The sequence below is a fragment of the Myotis davidii genome, unplaced genomic scaffold (genome assembly GCF_000327345.1).
Source record: "Myotis davidii unplaced genomic scaffold, ASM32734v1 scaffold1330, whole genome shotgun sequence".
Lineage (NCBI taxonomy): Eukaryota > Metazoa > Chordata > Mammalia > Chiroptera > Vespertilionidae > Myotis > Myotis davidii.
Genome location: NW_006283826.1, coordinates 1883721 through 1901763, shown reverse-complemented (window position 1 = coordinate 1901763; position 18043 = coordinate 1883721). Strand labels below are relative to the sequence as shown.

The following is an 18043-nucleotide window of genomic DNA, read 5'->3' as shown; positions in this document are numbered from 1 at the left end:
AGGAAGAGAGAGGGGCTACCGTTGCGCCCGCTGTCCAGTAGCACATCCTCCCAGGGCCTCAAAGACAGTGGTTTCAATGTGGATCTAAGCTCAGCCAAGATGGGACAATTCCAAGTCCTCTATTGGCACCCAGGGCCTGCCTGGTTCCTAGTGAAATGGCTGCTTCTGTGGAATGGATGCTCAAACCAAGAGCTGGGGGTCCCCTGGAGCTTGATGCTCCAGATGAGAGAAGTGGGGACAATATTTTTATAGAGAGAAAGCCGCCACCAAGGGGCTTGGTGTGCTGGGGTCGGGAGTCTGCTTCTGCAGTTCTTTAAGCAGCTGACCCTCCCGTGTGCGTCTGCAGCTCAAGCATTGCTGCCCTGCGGAGCGCCTCACCATCTCACCATCTCGGACATCCGGGCCCCCAGGCATCACCCTCCTCCTTTTCCAGCCAGGACCCCAGCCCCTCGGGGCCTGAGCATATTCCAGCTTTGATAATACACTCCTGACATGTCACTCACCTCTTTTGGTCTGCAGAAATTCGGCTGTGCTTTGATGGAAATGAGGCACCCCAACTCTGTGCAGGAGGAAAGGAAGTAAGTGGACGGCCCTCCACCGCCGCATGACCCCCCTGGGGGGGACTGGAAATTGTCTTTTGATGTTTGAGGTCTGGGTGGATGGCGGTTGTGACCGACTGTCCAGCTGTGGCCGATTTCAGCCGTTGGGTGTGTGCGCCCCACCAGCGCTGATGCTCTGGTCTCTAATTAGAGGGTCCTGGGTTGGTCACTTCACGGCCCTGCGCCTTGGTTTCTTTTCCTATCACATGGGGTTTATCGCACCTGCCTGAGCTCTCCAATTTGTAAGACACGAATTAGAAACTAGAGGTGTGTGCCCTGTGAGAAACTGGGGGCCTTGTGCAGACGCCAGTTCTCTCCCGCCATCGGACCCGACATGCGGAACCAGTGAAATGAGCTGCTTCCCCTGGCACTGTGCCACCTGATGCTCAGGGTGGCGCTGCAGCTCGGGTGGGGGTTGCATCCAAAAGAAGGCGGAGAGTGGCCTGCGGTCAAACGATGTTCACGTGAAAGCGCATCCAACGTGGGGCTGGGCTCTAAAGAGATCCCGTGATCTGAGAAACACCTGGAATCAACGTCACCCTTGAAAAGCCCTTAAATCGCCCACAAAGTGGAGAACGTGTGGCAGGTGCAGACAGAGCTGCCTTTCAGGGAGGCCGGCACAGCGCCGCCTCCAGCTCCGAGCAGACCCCATGTCTGCAGTTGGGCACCAAATGCCGCCGCTGGCCGTGGTTCGCAGAAAATCCCTCTTGGTTTTCTTGTGGCCGAGCACGTGTTGCCACTCGCATGCCTTCCATGTCCAGGGGGTGGCTGAGTCCCTTGCACTCAGCCCTCATTCTGTGCCCACCTCCAGCACTCACTGTCCCTGCCCCTCTCCTGCCCGTGCCAGCCTGGGTGTCTCCAGCAGGTCCCCTCCTTCAGGGAGAGATAGGGCACCATCCATTCTCCCCTCTAGGTACCCGGAACCCTTGCGTTTCTTTTCCCGTAAAGGGCCTCCCCTCCCCCGAGCTGACACAGAAGTCCATGGTCTGGCTGCAGCCCGTGACAGCCAGCACAGGTAGAGCGGGTGTGCGTGTGCATACATGCACCCATGTGCATGCATGTGTGCGGGGAGATGTGCGTCTGCACGCGTGTGCATGCATGCCCAATGCTCGAACCTCCCAGGCCACACCCAGGTGCCAAGGAAACCTGAGGTTCTAACCCAGGCTGTGCCACTAACTCATTAAGCGACCTGGAGCCAGTCCCTTGACCTCTCTGGGCCTCAGTCTTCCTCATCCACCAAATGGGGAGAAGCTCTCTCTGTCCTGACTACGCCTGGGAGCTGGCTGTTGTGCAGGCCAAAGGATAACAGAGAGGAAAGCATTTGGGAAACCGTAAACCTCATACAAAAACACGCGCTGTTTTTCTTACCCAACAACCACCCCCCATCCCTCTCACTAACACCACGGCCACCCCCTGGTGTGTCGCATGCCTTATTTGGGGAAGTGACTCCATGTGTGACTATTTAGGGCAGAAACTATGCTTACGTGTATTTAGACCTTTCCCGATCCTGGAGCAAGAACTGAGGATCCCGCCTAGGACCCCTGCTGCCAGAAGGCGCAGTTTCTTTTTTTGGCTTTTGCGCTCAGATTGATGTATTGAGTTTTTGTGTTTCGCTTTGCTTCATTTCTTCTGTTTGGAGGTTTGGATTTCCTGGTTTGGTTTGGTTTTGGGGGGAGTTGTCTTGGAGACATTTTTTGTTTTTTTTGTTTTATGTTTTGTTTCTGCCCTGTCTGAGGTCAAAACTTACTTTTAGAGAAAAACTGGAAAACCCGGTGTGTGTGTTTTCTTGAGGCTTCAGGCTCCTGAGCCTCTAGTGCTGAGGTCTGAGTCCCAGTGACATCTTCCTTCCCCTTCAAAACACTTTAATGAGAAAGCCAGTCTCCTCTCCTGCCACATGTCAGTGCTGAGCGCTTTCCATGCTGACGTGGAAGGTGGGCTGTGGCAGACCCCTGAAATGTCTAAGGACCACAACGTGACAGAAAGAGCCGCGTCCAATCAAACTTCCTAGGGTGACGAACGTGGTCTGTATTTCTGCCGCACGTGATTGTTGAGTGAGCAACTGACGTGTGGCTAGTGCAAGTGAGAAACGGAATTTTTCGTTGTATTTGGTGTGAATGAATTTGGCTTTACATTCAAATAGCCACAGGTAGCCAATGGCCACCACAGTGGACAATACAAGTCCAGGTCTAGGCTACGCAAAGTGAGGTCTGGGGACCCGCGGCAGCGGCATCTCCTGGGAGTTTATTAGAAATGCAGACTCTCAGGCCCGGCCTCAAATTTTCAGAATCAGGATCTGCCTAACCCAGTCCCAGGCTGATCCTTACGCACGTTACAATTTGGGTAGCAAGGAAGCATGGTCTAATGGTTAGGGGTGGTCTGTTCTACTCCTTCCTGCCTTCTTGCCTAGTCAGTCACTTTGACTGTTCAGCTTTCAATTTCCTGAGCCAAGTGTGGTCAGAAAGAAACCCTTGAATACACGCGGCATCAGGGACAGATGGCTGGCTGGCACGGTGATGGTCAAGGGTAAGTTGATCCATTGTGGAGGAGGCCTGAGGGTGCTGTGGTCTCACTCATCACGCGTGAGAGGGTCCTAGAACCAGGACTGGCCGTTTGAAGATCCAGGGTGGTGACCTCAGGCGAGGGCTCAAGCCAGAGCTCATGACTCTCTCTCCTTTTGGCAGGAGCTACAAGGTCAGGTTCAATAGTGTTTCCTCCTATTCCGACTTCCACAAATCATCAGGCAATGGGCCGAACCACAGAGACAACTTTGAGAGCACCGGCCCCCTGGCAAATGTGAGGTGAGCAAGGGGCTCGGGCATCAGGGATGACAACGGCTCTTGGGGAACTGGACTCAGCTGCAAGGTGGGCTCTTTGCTGTGGGGGTGTCTTCCTTCCACGCCTCTTCATCCCTGGAACAACCAGCTGCACCCTGGCTGCACCTGACTCCCCTTCGTAAATGCACAGCCTCATTGCCCCCACAATCCCATTTTTCCCACACACACCTTTACCCCATCACCCACCTTTCACCCCATCACCCACCTTTCACCCCCTCATCAGCACATCACTGGTGATGGAGAACATTGACCCCCTAGAAATTACGCAACGAGCTGTCCTCCCCAAGTGATATGATAGAAGCTTCTGTAGACAAACTGCCATAACCCAGTGGTTCTCAAAGCTGGTTGTGCATTAAAAGCACCTGGAGATGTTTACAATACACCCATAACCGCGCCCACCTCCAGAGATTCTGGTGTAATCGGCCTACGATTGGGACCAAGCATTGCTTTTCCCAAAAAAAGCCTACTTCTCCCCTCCCCTGGCCGGGTATGTCTGTTGTTTAGTGTCATCCAATACACCAGGGTTGTGGGTTCAATCCCCACTCAGGACATATACAAGAATTAACCAATGAATACATCAATAAGTGGAACAACAAATCGCTCTCTCTCTCTCTCTCTCTCTCAAATCAATCAATAAATGTCTAAAAACTGAGAAATGATCTCCCCGGTGGACTCCAATGTGTAGATTCAAAAGATACTGGCCTAACGCCTTTATTTTCAAAAGCACCGTCACATGCCAGGAGGTAACTTTAGGTAGTACATGGACATATATTTTGTACTTCAGTAGCTGTGTCTTCAGTTTAATGGGTATTTGGAAAGAAAGAAAACTGGATGTCATGCCAGACCCTCGGTTTCACAGATCATCGGTCAAGACGAGACCGATAGAAGCACAGTATCCAGGCCTGGCCCCGAATCTCTAACTAAACCGGGCCACTACCTGAGCCTTCCTCACAGATGCTCAGAGCAGTGCCCAGCAGATGACTCAGATCACAGGGCTCCTCGATAGCGAAGCTTTGTGGCCATCAGACCACTCTTTAAAAGACTTCATTTTTAACGCAGTCGTAGGTTCATCGAAAAATTCAGGGGAATGTACAGAGACTCCCCATATACTTTCTGCCCCACAACACATCCATACACAGCCTCCTCCGCCATCAGCGTTCCCACCAGAGGGTACATTTGTACAGTTGATGAACCTGCATTGACATGTCATGATCTCACCAAGTCCATGGTTTACAGTAGGGCTCCCCCTTGGTGCTGTCCATTCTGTATAGGTTTTGAAATCTGTACATGTTTTTTAGTTTGACAGTGTAATGTCAGCTGCCTAGTTTGACAGTCAGACCCATTTTTCCCTTATTAAATCCACCATGGCTTAGAGCAGGTGACGGCAAGTGACAGCCGTGGTCCAAATACAGCCTGGCCACTGTCTGCTTACAACCCATGAGCTCAGAGTGGTTTTCACACCTGAACACTTGCAATTCATTTAATGATTTTTTAAAAAAAAAAACACTACCTTTGAGCCCCAATTAAGCAAAATGTTATCTCCCATGAAAAAGAATTACATTCTCATGAGTAGACATGTTACTAAAAAATTATAATGAGCGATAATTATTATCATTATTAGTAGCACACTTTTAACTTCGTCCGTAAAAAAAAAAAAATGTGTGGGAATTTGTTCTTTCTTGTTATAGAAGTAGCTATATAATCATTTCCATTTTGTTTCTTCACCTAAAAATATTTACTCTCTGGCCCCCTGTACAATAAGTTGGCCAAGTCCTGGTGTAGAGGCTTAAAATAGGAACTCTGAAGCCAGGAGGTGAAGGCGGTGATGGAAACGTGAGTCTGGGAAGTGACGATGATGCAGGTCTTCAGGTGCATCGGGAAGCATATTCAGGAACTCACCCCTTGGACCATCTGCTGTGAACACGTGTGGGCTGGAGGAGCGAGTCAGCACAAATGAAACGCAGGTTAAACCGCGCTAATGAGGAGCAGCGTTGGTGGATGTCACCAACATTCAGATTGCAAATCTGGGGAGCAACGCCTTAACCACACGGCAGGCTGGTGCTGGAGTCCCAGATCTGCTCAGGCTGAGGGCGGCCCTCCAACCAGTCCACTCCTGGTCACCAGCTCTCTACCCACCAGGCTGCTGTCCTGCGAGGAAAGGGGGAGGAATCCAGGTCCAGGAAGATCGTAGGTGCAGGAGGGATGGGGAAAAACACCGCCTACTCTCATCCACTTTCCGTGGAAAGGCTCTGGAACCAGGAGGAATGGAGGGCAGGAAAGAGGAGGAGAGTGAGATGAGAAAGGAGGGGATAACTTTCATTTGACCTGTGAGACACCTGGACCTATCTCAAGTTCATTCTCTATGATGGAATTTCTTCCCAGCGTCTCCTGCCTCCGCCCCTGACCCCCCATGTCACCATCTTGGACCCCTTGTCCTAAAAATGAGATTTGGGGACAGCACCACACCCTGGATGGAGAGGTTAGGCAGCTCCACTCCTGGGCGTGTCTGACATGACGGTCGTAGAACACTCCAACTTGAGGAAGTGGGATTGGGTGCGCTTGTCCCACTGGGAACCTGTCACTCCAGTCCCAAAGAGGTCAAGACCTACAGCCGGGACCAAGCCCTGGAAGTGTGACATCAAGTGTCTGTGGAACACACTGAGCTAGGAAGAGGGGCCACCTGTGGCCCAGCCCCCCACTTCCCTTACCGGAAAGCAGCCAGCCCCCATCTCCACTTCGACCGAAATCTCACTAACTTGGCCCCCATCTATTCAGAGGGCAGTATCTTGGTGGTGGCTATGCAAGGAGGGTCTGTGAGACCAATTAATTTCACAGACATTGCAAGGGGCGGAGCCAGCACATTCACAAACCCCATCCTCCCCTTTCAGAAGGGCCTGTCCACACTCACATGTGACGTGTCAGCGACAAGTCCTCTTGGTCTCCTCATTGATACAGGCCCCCGAGGACCCCTGTTATAATTTCCATTGTCTTTGTGCTTAAAACTGCTCTGGTTTGTAGAATTACAAAACTTGTAGAATTTAAGCTTCCCAATAATGTAGACAAATATTCCCAATTAGTCCAACTTAGAAAGGGACACACAGGGAACAGCCAATGATTCTGGATGATCACTACCCCCGACTCATCGTCCTTGGGACAAATTGGGGGTTTTCTCCCGAGGACAGTATTGCAGTAGTCCAGCGGTTCTCAACCTGTGGGCCTCGACCCCTTTGGCGGTCGAACCACCCTTTCACAGGGGTCACCTAAGACCATCCGCATATCAGATATTTACATGACGATTCATCACAGTAGCAACATGACAGTTACGAAGTAGCAACGAAAATAATTTTATGGTTGGGTCACAACACGAGGAACTGCATTTAAAGGGCCAGAAGGTTGAGAACCACTGGCCTAGTAGATACCAGAGGAAGGGAGAAGCCCCCAGGGGAGGGAGGTATTTGAATGATAGCCTTCTCCAATAGGCTTGGGGTTGCCTGACCATCATGGCTAACCACAGTCCTTCTGGGAGAAAAAAAACCAAACAAACAGGTGTCTTGGTCTGCTTGGGTGGCCTTAACAAAACACCACAGACAAAGTAGCTTCAATACTTGAAGTTTATTTTCTCACAGTTGTGGAGGCTGGAAGTGCAAGATCAAGGTGCTGGTAGGACTGGTTTCTGGTGAGGCCTCTCTTTCTGGCTTGCAGACAGCCACCTTCTTGTTGTGTCCTTACCTGGCCTTTCCACTGTGCACATGCAGAGAGAGGGAGACTCAGGTGTCCCTTCCTCTTCTAATGAGGACACCAGTTCTATTAGATTAGGGCCCTCACGTGATGACCTCATTTCATCTCAGTTACCACCTTCGAGGCACCATCTCTAAGTACAATTAGTTACACTGGGGGTAGGGCTTCAACATATGAATTTGGGGAGGCATAGTTCTGTTCATAGCACCAGGCACCCCCTCAGCCCAACCTCACATGAGCTTTCTCTTGTCTCGTTGGCAGATTCTCAGTGTTCGGCCTTGGCTCGAGGGCATACCCGCACTTCTGCGCCTTTGGCCACGCTGTGGACACCCTCCTGGAAGAGCTGGGAGGAGAGAGGATCCTGAAGATGAAGGAAGGGGATGAGCTCTGTGGGCAGGAGGAGGCGTTCAGGACCTGGGCCAAGAAGGTCTTCAAGGTAACCATCCCCCCAGATCTCAGAGACCCAGGGGGAAAGGTCATGCTCCCCTGGGCCCCCAAAGACAGACTGCCTAAGCCATCAGAAAGAGAAGGAGCTGAGAGGACCCCAGGTACTTCCCCCAGGCATCCACCCAGGAGGCAGCTTTAAACAGCTCGGATGAGGTTGGGTGACCGTACAACACACATTCTCCACCCTGAACCCAAACCCCTGCATGTGGCTAAGGAGTTGGTCTACAAAAGAAATTACAGAGTCTTGGAATTTCTGGGAGGAATCCAGCCCTCACTCACATTTGGTCGACAAATAAGACAAAACACATAGAATTGATTAACTAAACCAAGGGCCATGCCTTGACCTGGAACTCAGTTCTCTCCAACTTGTCTACTTGGAGAAGCACATTCCTCTTGTGCTAAATCTCCACTGGCCATTGTGGGAGCCACTAACCACATGTGGCTATTTAAATCTAAATATGATAAATGGATAAATAAAATTCAGTATGCTTATGCAAAAGAATACTCTTCGGCCATAAAAAGGAATGAAGTCCTGACACATGCCACAACATGGATGAACCTTGAAAACATGATCTCAGTGAAAGAAGCCAGACACGGAAGGCCACGTATTATATGATTCCATTGATATGAACTGTCTGGAATAGGCAAATCTGTAGAGTCAGAAAGTAGATTAGTGGTTGCCAAGATTTTGAAAAAAAAGCGGAAATGGAAGTTACTGTTAATGATGGTACAGAGTGTCTTTGGGGTCACGAAAATGTTCTGAAAGTGGATGGGAGTGGCAGCGGCACATCCTTGTAAATATACTAAAAACCACTGACTTGTACATTTTTAAATGGTGAATTTTATATGGTATGAATTATCCCTTCTCACCCTTCATGAGAATACGTAACTATATAAAATATAGTTCATTTATATATAGGTCATTTATCTCATTCTATATATATTCATTCTATATTAATAGGTTATTCTATATTAATTTTCTATGTATACATTAAATTGGATTAAAACATCCATTTCTCTGTAGCACCAGCCATGTTTCGTGTGCTCAAAAACCACAAGTGGCTGATGGTCACCCTGTCAGCCAGCAGCCATTCCATCCTGATAGGACATCCTACTCTAGACATGAGGCCACAGGAGGATAAAGGACTACTGGCCTCCTATCTGCGTGTGGGGCATGATTTAGTTGCCCCTGGGGGAGCACAAAAAAGCAATAACTACAGACCCACCTTTACCTGCTCTTTCCTCAGCCCTGGAGAACCTTCTTACCAGCAGCCCCTAGAGAAAAGGGGCTACAACAACCTTCTGTCATCCAATTGGTACTTTTCATTCTGAAAGCAAATGCAGGTGTAGAGCAAGTGGGAAACTGAGGCCTCTGAGCTATAAAGAAACCTGTGTGGGAGGCTGTCGATAGCCTGTTCCTGCTTTCTTCCTGGATGGGGAAAGTGGAGATAACTTGGCTTTTCTCACACCTCAAGATAACGGTGTGGTTGTTGACTTCAATCAGCCAACTTTGAGCATCCCAGAAGCAGGGTCTGTTACAAGCCACTCTGCCCTTGAGCTATTACCCCCCTATCCTCACACTCCAACCCCAGCCACTAATCTGCTTTCTGTCTCTAGGGATGTACCTATGCTGCACATTTCATACGAATGTGGTCTTTCATGCCTGGCTTCCTTCACTTTAGCATAATATTCTCAAGGTTCATCCATGTTGTACCATGTGTCAGTACTTCATTCCTTTCTTTTTTAATATTTTTTATTTGATAATACATTGAGATTACAGAAAAGTAACAAGGATGTACAGAGTGTTCCATAACAAAGAGTTCCTGTTGACATACTCATGGTACACGTGTCAAAACTAGGAACAGTGATATAGGCTTTCTTCAGGTTTCACCCGTTTTCCTACCGATGCCCTTTTTCTGTTTCAAGAGCAAATCCAGGCAACCATATCGCATTGTCAAAACATCTCTTCATCTCTTCAACTGTGTTTCTCAGTCTTCCCTTTCATGATCTTAAGAGTTTCTAAGAGTACTGGTGAGGCATTTTGTACTAATCTTCTTTCTGTCTCTAGGGATGTACCTATGCTGCACATTTCATACGAATGTGGTCTTTCATGCCTGGCTTCCTTCACTTTAGCATAATATTCTCAAGGTTCATCCATGTTGTAGCATGTGTCAGTACTTCATTCCTTTCTTTTTTAATATTTTTTATTTGATAATACATTGAGATTACAGAAAAGAAACAAGGATGTACAGAGTGTTCCATAACAAAGAGTTCCTGTTGACATACTCATTGTACACGTGTCAAAACTAGGAACAGTGATACAGTGATATAGGCTTTCTTCAGGTTTCACCCGTTTTCCCACCGATGCCCTTTTTCTGTTTCAAGAGCAAATCCAGGCAGCCATATCGCATTGTCAAAACATCTCTTCAGCTGTGTTTCTCAGTCTTCCCTTTCATGATCTTAAGAGTCCCTAAGAGTACTGGTGAGGCATTTTGTAGCGTGTCCCTCAATTTAACCTTGTCTCATCTTTTTTTCAAGATTAGAGTGGGGTGATGGGTTTGGGGAAGAATATCCCAGAAGAGAGGTGTCCTCATCATATCATGCCAGGATACCGGGATCAGCATGACTTATTTTAGAGATGTTAACCATGATCACTTGATGAAGGAACATTCCTTTTCATGGCCAAATATTCCATTCTATGGATAGACCGTATTTCGTTTATCCATTCATCAGTCAATGTCATTGGAATCATCTGAAAATCAACACAAGCCCCAAAATTCGTGAAAAGCTATCCATGAGAACCTTTGGAGTTATCCATGGCTTTTATCTCTAAAAATAATTCTGAACAGTAATTCTTAGGATCACTGGAGTTAGAGAACTTATAAACTTAGCAAATGAAAAATAAATTTATGTGCAGGTATACAGACATTCAATATATTCTGCCTTTAAGGTAACTTTTTAAAATCTGTAGAGGAAGATGGATAGGAAATTCTAAAGTGTTTCCTTTCTTGTTTAATAGTAGACCTCTACACATGTTGGTTTTATAAATAAGTACATAGAGTTCTATATGAGATAGATGTGAGGTCCTGAAGACAATAATAAATGTGATATGTCCATCACATCAAAGGCACTCAAAAAATATAGATGGATTAGTAGATGGACAGATGGACCAACAGACTGGTGGGTGGATGGGTGCGTGGGTGGATGGGTGGGAGTTGGAGGGGTTGATAGATGGAGGGGTTGAGGGATGGGTGGGTAGGTGGGTAGATGGATGGATGGTTGGATGGTGGGAAACATGCCATGACTCAGAGCTGTTGGAGAGGAGTTCCTCTTGGCTGACGGAGGACACTGAAAGCCCTGTATGTGCCACAGACAGCCTGTGACGTGTTCTGCGTGGGAGATGATGTCAACATCGAGAAGGCGAACAACTCCCTCATCAGCAATGACCGCAGCTGGAAGAGGAACAAGTTCCGCCTCACCTATGTGGCCGAAGCTCCAGAGCTTACACAAGGTACCTCTCACCAGGCTCCGGGGGGGGTGAGGGGGGGGGGGGGGGGGGGCGCTCAGGACGGTGGGGCAAGGAAAGTCTGGAGCTGTCACATGGGAAGGTGCTGAGAGAAAGTGGGCGTCCTCGCTTAGTCCCCTTCGTTCAGTCCTCCCAATGAAGACACGGCTGCTGCCCCGCGCTCCATGGAACATGCACATGGACATCTCTCTCTCCCGGCGGATGGGGCGTTACCCCGAACCGTCCTCTCCTCAGTCAGTCCAACCAGACTTGCTCTGGGTCCTGCATTTCCGCAACCGCCCCACCCACCCCAACCACGGCCGCCTGACCTCTCCCTCCTTTTCCCTTCGCTTCACTCCAGAGCAGCGGTCGGCCACTGATGGCCCGCCAGCCACAGGGGGTCCGCGAGATCCGACAGGTTAGCGACCGCTGCTCCGGAGGACAGTGGGAGTGTGAGTAGAGGGCCAGTAGAAGCTGAAGATGTTCTACTGACAGCTGTTGAACCCGTTTCAGGAGGACTCTGTGTTTCTCCCCGCAGGTCTGTCCAACGTGCACAAGAAGCGGGTCTCAGCCGCGCGTCTTCTCAGCCGTCAGAACCTTCAGAGCCCTAAATCCAGGTGGGAACCTTATTCGCCCAGGGACCACCCGCTGCTCCAGAAGCCACCCCCCCCCACACACACACACACACACACAGGGAAGCGGGAGGCCCTGCTGACTCCAGACACCGGTTTCCCGTCACCATCCCAAGTGCCGTGGAGACCCCGTTGCTGCTTTGTAGCATGTTGGTTTCCTGCTTTTCCTTTCCAAGCTCCCACATGGAAGGACAGGAGAAGGAGGTGATGGTGATCACTGTGGATAGAGAACAGTTCTATGAAAAGTTTGCCATGTAGACCTCTCCCTTGCAGAACTGCTAATTGTGCCATAGCACCTCAGTCAAAATCACTTAGGCCAGGCATCGTCTCCTGGTGGGTAAGGCTTCTCTAGAGTCCTGCTTACAGGCTGTTGGAATGACGGGAGGCTCATTACTGCACAGAACAGCCACTGTGTGTTTGAAGTCCTGAGTGTTAGGAATCGCCTTACTGTAGCTTAGAACAAAGCATCTCTCCCTAGCACTTCATTTTGATCCCAGTGACACCCTCCGGGGACACCTACAGAATGTTTGCTTCTTCCAGATGAAACCCCTGCAAAGAGTCAAGACCTTGGCCAATCTCTCCTGGGCCCTGATTCCTTCCAATTGCTCTTCCTAAGACCTGGTTTCCCAGGCCTTTCGCTTTAGTGGAAGGACACGCTCTGTCCTGCTGGAAGTGTCATTGCAGACCTGGTCACAGTGCAGCGCAGGTCCTGTGACCACTGCCAAGTGCACTGAGGCTATTGTTACCATCCCTGATGGGAACACGGCGCCCGAGGCACCGAGGTTAGGGATTTGCTGCTCTTCGCTATCAAGTCTTTACTTTTTAATCCTCACCCAGGGGTATGTTTTTATTGATTTTTAGGGGGTGGAGGGGAGAGAAAAACATCAATGTGAGAGACAAACATTAATCAGTTGCCTTGACCAGGAATCAAACCCACAACCTTTTGGTGTACAGGCCTATGCTCCAACCAACGGAGCCACCTGGCCAGGGCGAATTAGCTTTCCGATCTTTTCAGAATGATCCGTCCAGGTCTGTCCATCCCTCCACTCGCGTAAGTAAACTTCTTAGCACACTTGAATATCTTTGCATTGATCCCCATCGACTGGAATCCTTTTCACTTTGCAGTTATAGCACATGAAGATCTTTTAAAGTCTCGATTCTTCGCGTGCATGGCATAGGACAAAGAGTGGCCTCCTGAGCTGGACAGCCCTGGGTGGTGACCCCAGCTCTGCCATGCAGCAGCTGTGTGACCTTGGGCAAGGCCTTCGGATCCCCGGAGCCCCTGTCTCCTTATCTCAGATGACAGTGAGGACGACAAGGATAGCTGACATTTATCTAGCACTTTGTGCTCCAAGCACCATTCTGGTCCATTCTCTGCAGGATCTCCCATAATTCTGACCAGCTCAGGAAGGAGGTACCATCATCATCCACATTTTAAATAGGAGAAATGATCATTAGAAATGCAAGTGACTTTTTCAAGGTCACACAGACGTGGTTTCTCTAATTACAAGGTCAAGACACTGAATGCCTATCCATATGGCCTCCACCGCATTGCAAGGCTGGTGTATTATAGACACGTACGCAGAGCAACAGTTATATCCTACTTTCCCATGGCTAGTCTGCATCCATCCCAGTTTCATGCACCTGCAAAGTTAGTGTGCCTGCTTTCTTACATGGACTTCAAGACTTTGACCAACAGGATGGAATCCCAGGCCTCTCATGTTCTCTCTTAGATCTTCAGACATTAAAGAAATGGATTGGGAAATTGGTCCTTCTGAATAGCTAGTTAAATGCAATACGCACAACGTAACAACCTCTGATCTAGAGAAGGACCCTGCATTTGAAATACTGCACATCTTACTTCCCCTGTCTGTCCTGTGCAAAGGTGTGACTTAAGCAGCATCATAAGAGAAGGGACTTAAGAACCTACTAGAAAAGACCAGATCATAAAAATCACTCCCTATACCATAGCAACCAACAAGCAAGTTAATTGGCAAATGTTCTGATGCTAAGTTGGACCGAAGTCCCAGAATAGCTCCCCTCCCACCTCTGCAAAGGGCAGCTGCCTCCATGCGGAGGGGCTGCTCCAGGCGCGTTTGGACAAGGTCGGGAGCGGGGCGGCAGCGTGGATTCACACCAAAGGATCAGATTGCATCGAGGGTTTATCTCTTTAAAAGCATGTCTGTGTCACTACCTGTTTGGGGGCTTACTACGAGTTCCAGCTTTTATAAGGTTTTTTGAAGGGTTAATTGAGTGAAAAAGCATGACTCTCTCCTGCTTTTCCCTGCCCAAGGCCCAAGTCGGGCTGTTGGACCCAGGAGACCATAAGCAAGCTATCAGCAGTGACCCCACTGGAGACCCTTAATTGCAAGCAAAGTGCTTAAGAGGAAGTAAACAGCCTTTCAAGGGTGGTCCTTGCAAATCTAAAGAGAAAAGTGATCGCAGTTACTGCCTGGCCAGAAAATACATTTTCTAATGTCTGAGCACCAGTTAGCAAACAGTGCAGGAGAGTGTATACGGGAGCACTAATGGGTGGGGTGTGCCTGGGAGTCCTGGAGCAGGATGGGGAGGGAAATGCAGGACGCGCTGAACCAGGCTGGCGAGAGCGGCGGAGGGACCTGGCAGAAGAGAACTGAGGTACACAAGGGCCTGAGCACTTGGCCGCCTTAGAGACTGGCGGGACCATACAAAGGAGAGGTCTTGATGGTTGAAATTTTATTTTTCCTATAACTGCTTTTTAAAAATATGTTTTTATTGATTTTAGAGAGAGAGGAAGGGAGAGGGATAGAGAAGTAGAAACATCAATGAGATACATTGATTGGCTGCCTCCTGCACACCCCCTGCTGAGGATTGAGCCCACAACCCCCGGCATGTGCCCTGACCAGGAATCGAACCAGTGACCTCTTGGTTCAAGGGTCAGCGCTCAGATGGTTGAGCTCTTGGTTTCCATGTGCCCTCGATACATTGCCTCTCTCCAGCCTTCACCATAGCAACAGAAAACATCAACATTTGGCTGAAGCCAAAACTCCAGTCTCCTCACCTCCTCTCACACTGCACATCCGGGTCCCAGGTGCCACCTTGAGCCAAGCCATCATGACCTCTGGTCTGAGTGGCTGCAGGAGGCACCTGCCCTGTCTCTTTGTTTCTTGGCTTTTCCCTCAAAGATCCAATCTCCAAACGGCAGCCAGAGGAATCTTTTCCAAATGCATATTGACACCTACCCCTCCACAGCTGCACACCCACTGGACGTACGAAACCTCTGGTCTCCTGGTGGTAGCAGGTCGTGACCTCCGCCCAGCTCCCTGACCTCCTCCTCCACGCAGCCTGTCTCCATCACTCTCCAAACGCTCCAGCCTCCTTTCCCTTCCTCGGCCACACCACACTATTTCCTACCTCAGGGCCTTGGCACATGCTGCTCCTCCTCTCGGAAACACTCTCCCCCCACATCTTTGCATGTCTACCCCTTCTCATTGTTCAGGTCTCTGCTCAAATGTCAAATCTCCAGAGAGGCCTCCCTGACCACTCCTATCTGGTGGCCTCAGCCCACTGCCCCCAACCCATCACCACCCACCATCCACATCAGCAACTCTATCCGAGATCTTTTTAAATCACCTCCCAATGAAGTCAGGGTACTTTGTGCTAGCTCCAGGGAGGGAATTGGCAGTATCTGCCACTGGCTCCCCAGTGCCTAGTACAGTGCCAGACACTCAGTATAAATTTGTGGAATGAACCTATTAACTCAAACTGCTCTTGACAAACAGTGTTTACCCTTTTCTTGAAAAATTTAACAGTAGTTTTTTGTTTTGTTTGTTTTTTTCATTTAATGCTGGGCATTAGCAGACTATTGTTTTATCTGGGAACCTGGCATTGAACCACTGCCAAGCACATGCACGCGGGTGTGTGTGTGTGTGTGTGTGTGTGTGTGTGTTATGCTTCTGTGTGTGGATATAAATACAGCACAGGCAGGGGCTACTCTGGAGGAGGAGGTGAAGGTCCAAATGGCTGCTACCTCCCCAATACTTCCCTTCTTTCTCCCCTAATACTTTTCAAAGGTCCATAAGTGCCCCAAGGTGTGCTTTTTTTAAGAAGGCCTAGAAAATCCTACACTTAGAAACCTCCAGCAGGACTGAGATTGAAGACATTCGGCCTCCAGGCTAGTGTTACCCACCAGGGTCAGCTTCCTGCGAAGCTTCAAGACCCAGCCCATCAAGGTGCCCTGGGACCGTGCGGACACTCTGTGCTGGTGTTGTCAGCAAGCCCAGCCCAGTCAGAGCCTTGGCCGGCCTGCCAGCCTCCCAGCTCCCCTGCCAGCTCCACCCCATCCTGCCCCTTATCTGCCCGTCCACCTTCTGCTACGTTCAAGAGGACTTGGGGCCGGTGGCTGTGAACGTGAGCCAGCTCAGCAAGTTCGTGTCCTCTGCATTTGTGTTTTGTCCCAGCCAAAAGAACAGAGGCAAATGCACTTCTGAAAGAAATCGTGATGATCTGGGAGAAAGTGGAATTGATTCGCAGGCCTTTCAAAAGGTTCCCGTGGTTCGCAGGAGGCTCCCAAATTAGCAGCCCCACAGCGCCACCTGCTGGCCGTCCGTCTCTGCTCATTCCCTCCCTGGAGCTAGCAGTGGGGAATGTCCTGGCTCTGGGAACCAAGATGGGTGTGAGCTCAAAGCAGGATCAATTGTGCGTAAAATCAGTGCCCCAGAGAAGGCAAACTCTGCCCAGGGGTGGGGAGAGGGACCCAGGCCCTCACACCGCCATTCACAATTTCAGTCACCAAAGTCCCCTCTTCAAAAAAAATACTTGACACCCCAAAAAGCAAGGGTGCCAGCACAGCTATTTTTAATAATGGCGGCTATTTGCAGCACAAAGGGGCTCTGGTTCCGCCAAAAGCTCCTTTAAATAGCAAGCCCCATTGGTTTACTCAAGGGATGATTATTCAAGGGAGAATGGAAACTTCCTGTTGAATGCCAAGTTCTCTATCAACTGAAAACCAGCTGTCAAAGAAGAGGGAGCGGAGCCGAAATGCGACCATCACCCGAGGGGTACGAGGGATTTGATGGGCCAGCGTGTGATCCATCCCCAGGCTTTCAAATATTGTGGAAAACGTAGTGTCTGCACTAAAACTTGACACCAAACAGAATAACCGAAGTCTGAGAAGTCTTTCCTGAGGCCCCCCATTCCCCTGGTACAGGCCTCCCTGCACTGGACATACAAGAGTCCATGAGAAGGGGCGCCCGGCAGGTGGGAGCGAGATTCTCTCTGGGTTTCTCCTTAGATCTCTCCGTTTTTATAGCATCGGGTGGATAGTGTTTAACAACAACCCACGCTTCAGGCCAGGTGCTTTTCCCCTTTTCCATGGCAGTGTGAGGACGTCCAGTTGCAAAAGGTGTGAAGTTTAGGATTCTGGGGGGACACCACTGCCTTCGCTCCGGGTGTCGAGAAGACCCCCATTGCTCCTGAGCCAAAGCTTGTCCTGGCAGCTGGGAGACTGAGGGGCCTTCAACCAACAAAATATTTCTTGACCACCTACTATGTGCCATGCACTGTCCTCGGTGCCAGGAATAGAGCCCTGAACAAAACAGACACACCAACCCCCTGTCCTCTAGAGTAAGAGTGCTGTGGGGGCCAGAGGATGGGCAGGGGGACAGACCACAGACTGGATAACAAAGTAAATGCTATTGTGGGTCAGGGGATGGCCACTGCGATGGAGAAGAGAAAAACCGGGGCAGGAGATAGAAAAACAAAGCGATCTGAGGACTGAGCCCTGGCAGCGTAAGGTCCCGAGTTCGGGGAGGTGAGAAGGAACCAGCCAAGGAGACTGAGCCAGGGCAGCCAGAGGGGAGGCCAGGACCCGCGAGAAGGAAGACAGAGGGGCTGTGCCCTGTGCTGCGCCCTGACCAGCGTGAGCGCTAGAACTGGCTGTTGGATTCACGAGCTCCCAGGTGACCCTGCTTCATGCCGGGGTGTGGAAACGAGGGGGACAGGAGTCTGGCTGGCCTGGGCCCCAAGGAGAATGGAAGGAGGGAAACTGCAACCACGGGACCCCCAAAGGAGCAAAGAAAGGGGGCAGTGGCTGGTGATGCCTTAGCTCATTGTCCCGGTCCTTCCCTCCAGCCGGTCAACCATCTTCGTGCGTCTCCACACCAATGGGCATCAGGAGCTGCAGTACCAGCCTGGGGACCACCTGGGCGTCTTCCCTGGCAACCAGGAGGACCTGGTGAATGCCCTGATTGAGCGGCTGGAGGACGCGCCCCCTATCAACCAGCTGGTGAAAGTGGAGCTGCTGGAAGA

At 50.1% G+C, this 18043-nt stretch overlaps 1 protein-coding gene across 1 annotated transcript in view; it reads left to right on the top strand.

Moving 5' to 3' along the window:
• Positions 1–18043, top strand: part of NOS1 (nitric oxide synthase 1) — an 80204-nt gene that overhangs the window by 48529 nt on the left and 13632 nt on the right. The window contains exons 16-22 of the mRNA XM_006754134.2: positions 515–578; positions 1513–1614; positions 3281–3397; positions 7433–7607; positions 10991–11129; positions 11662–11740; positions 17867–18043. The exon at positions 17867–18043 is cut by the window's right edge and continues 5 nt beyond it. Of these exons, the coding sequence (XP_006754197.1) occupies positions 515–578; positions 1513–1614; positions 3281–3397; positions 7433–7607; positions 10991–11129; positions 11662–11740; positions 17867–18043 (853 nt within the window). The remainder of the gene's footprint in view (positions 1–514; positions 579–1512; positions 1615–3280; positions 3398–7432; positions 7608–10990; positions 11130–11661; positions 11741–17866) is intronic.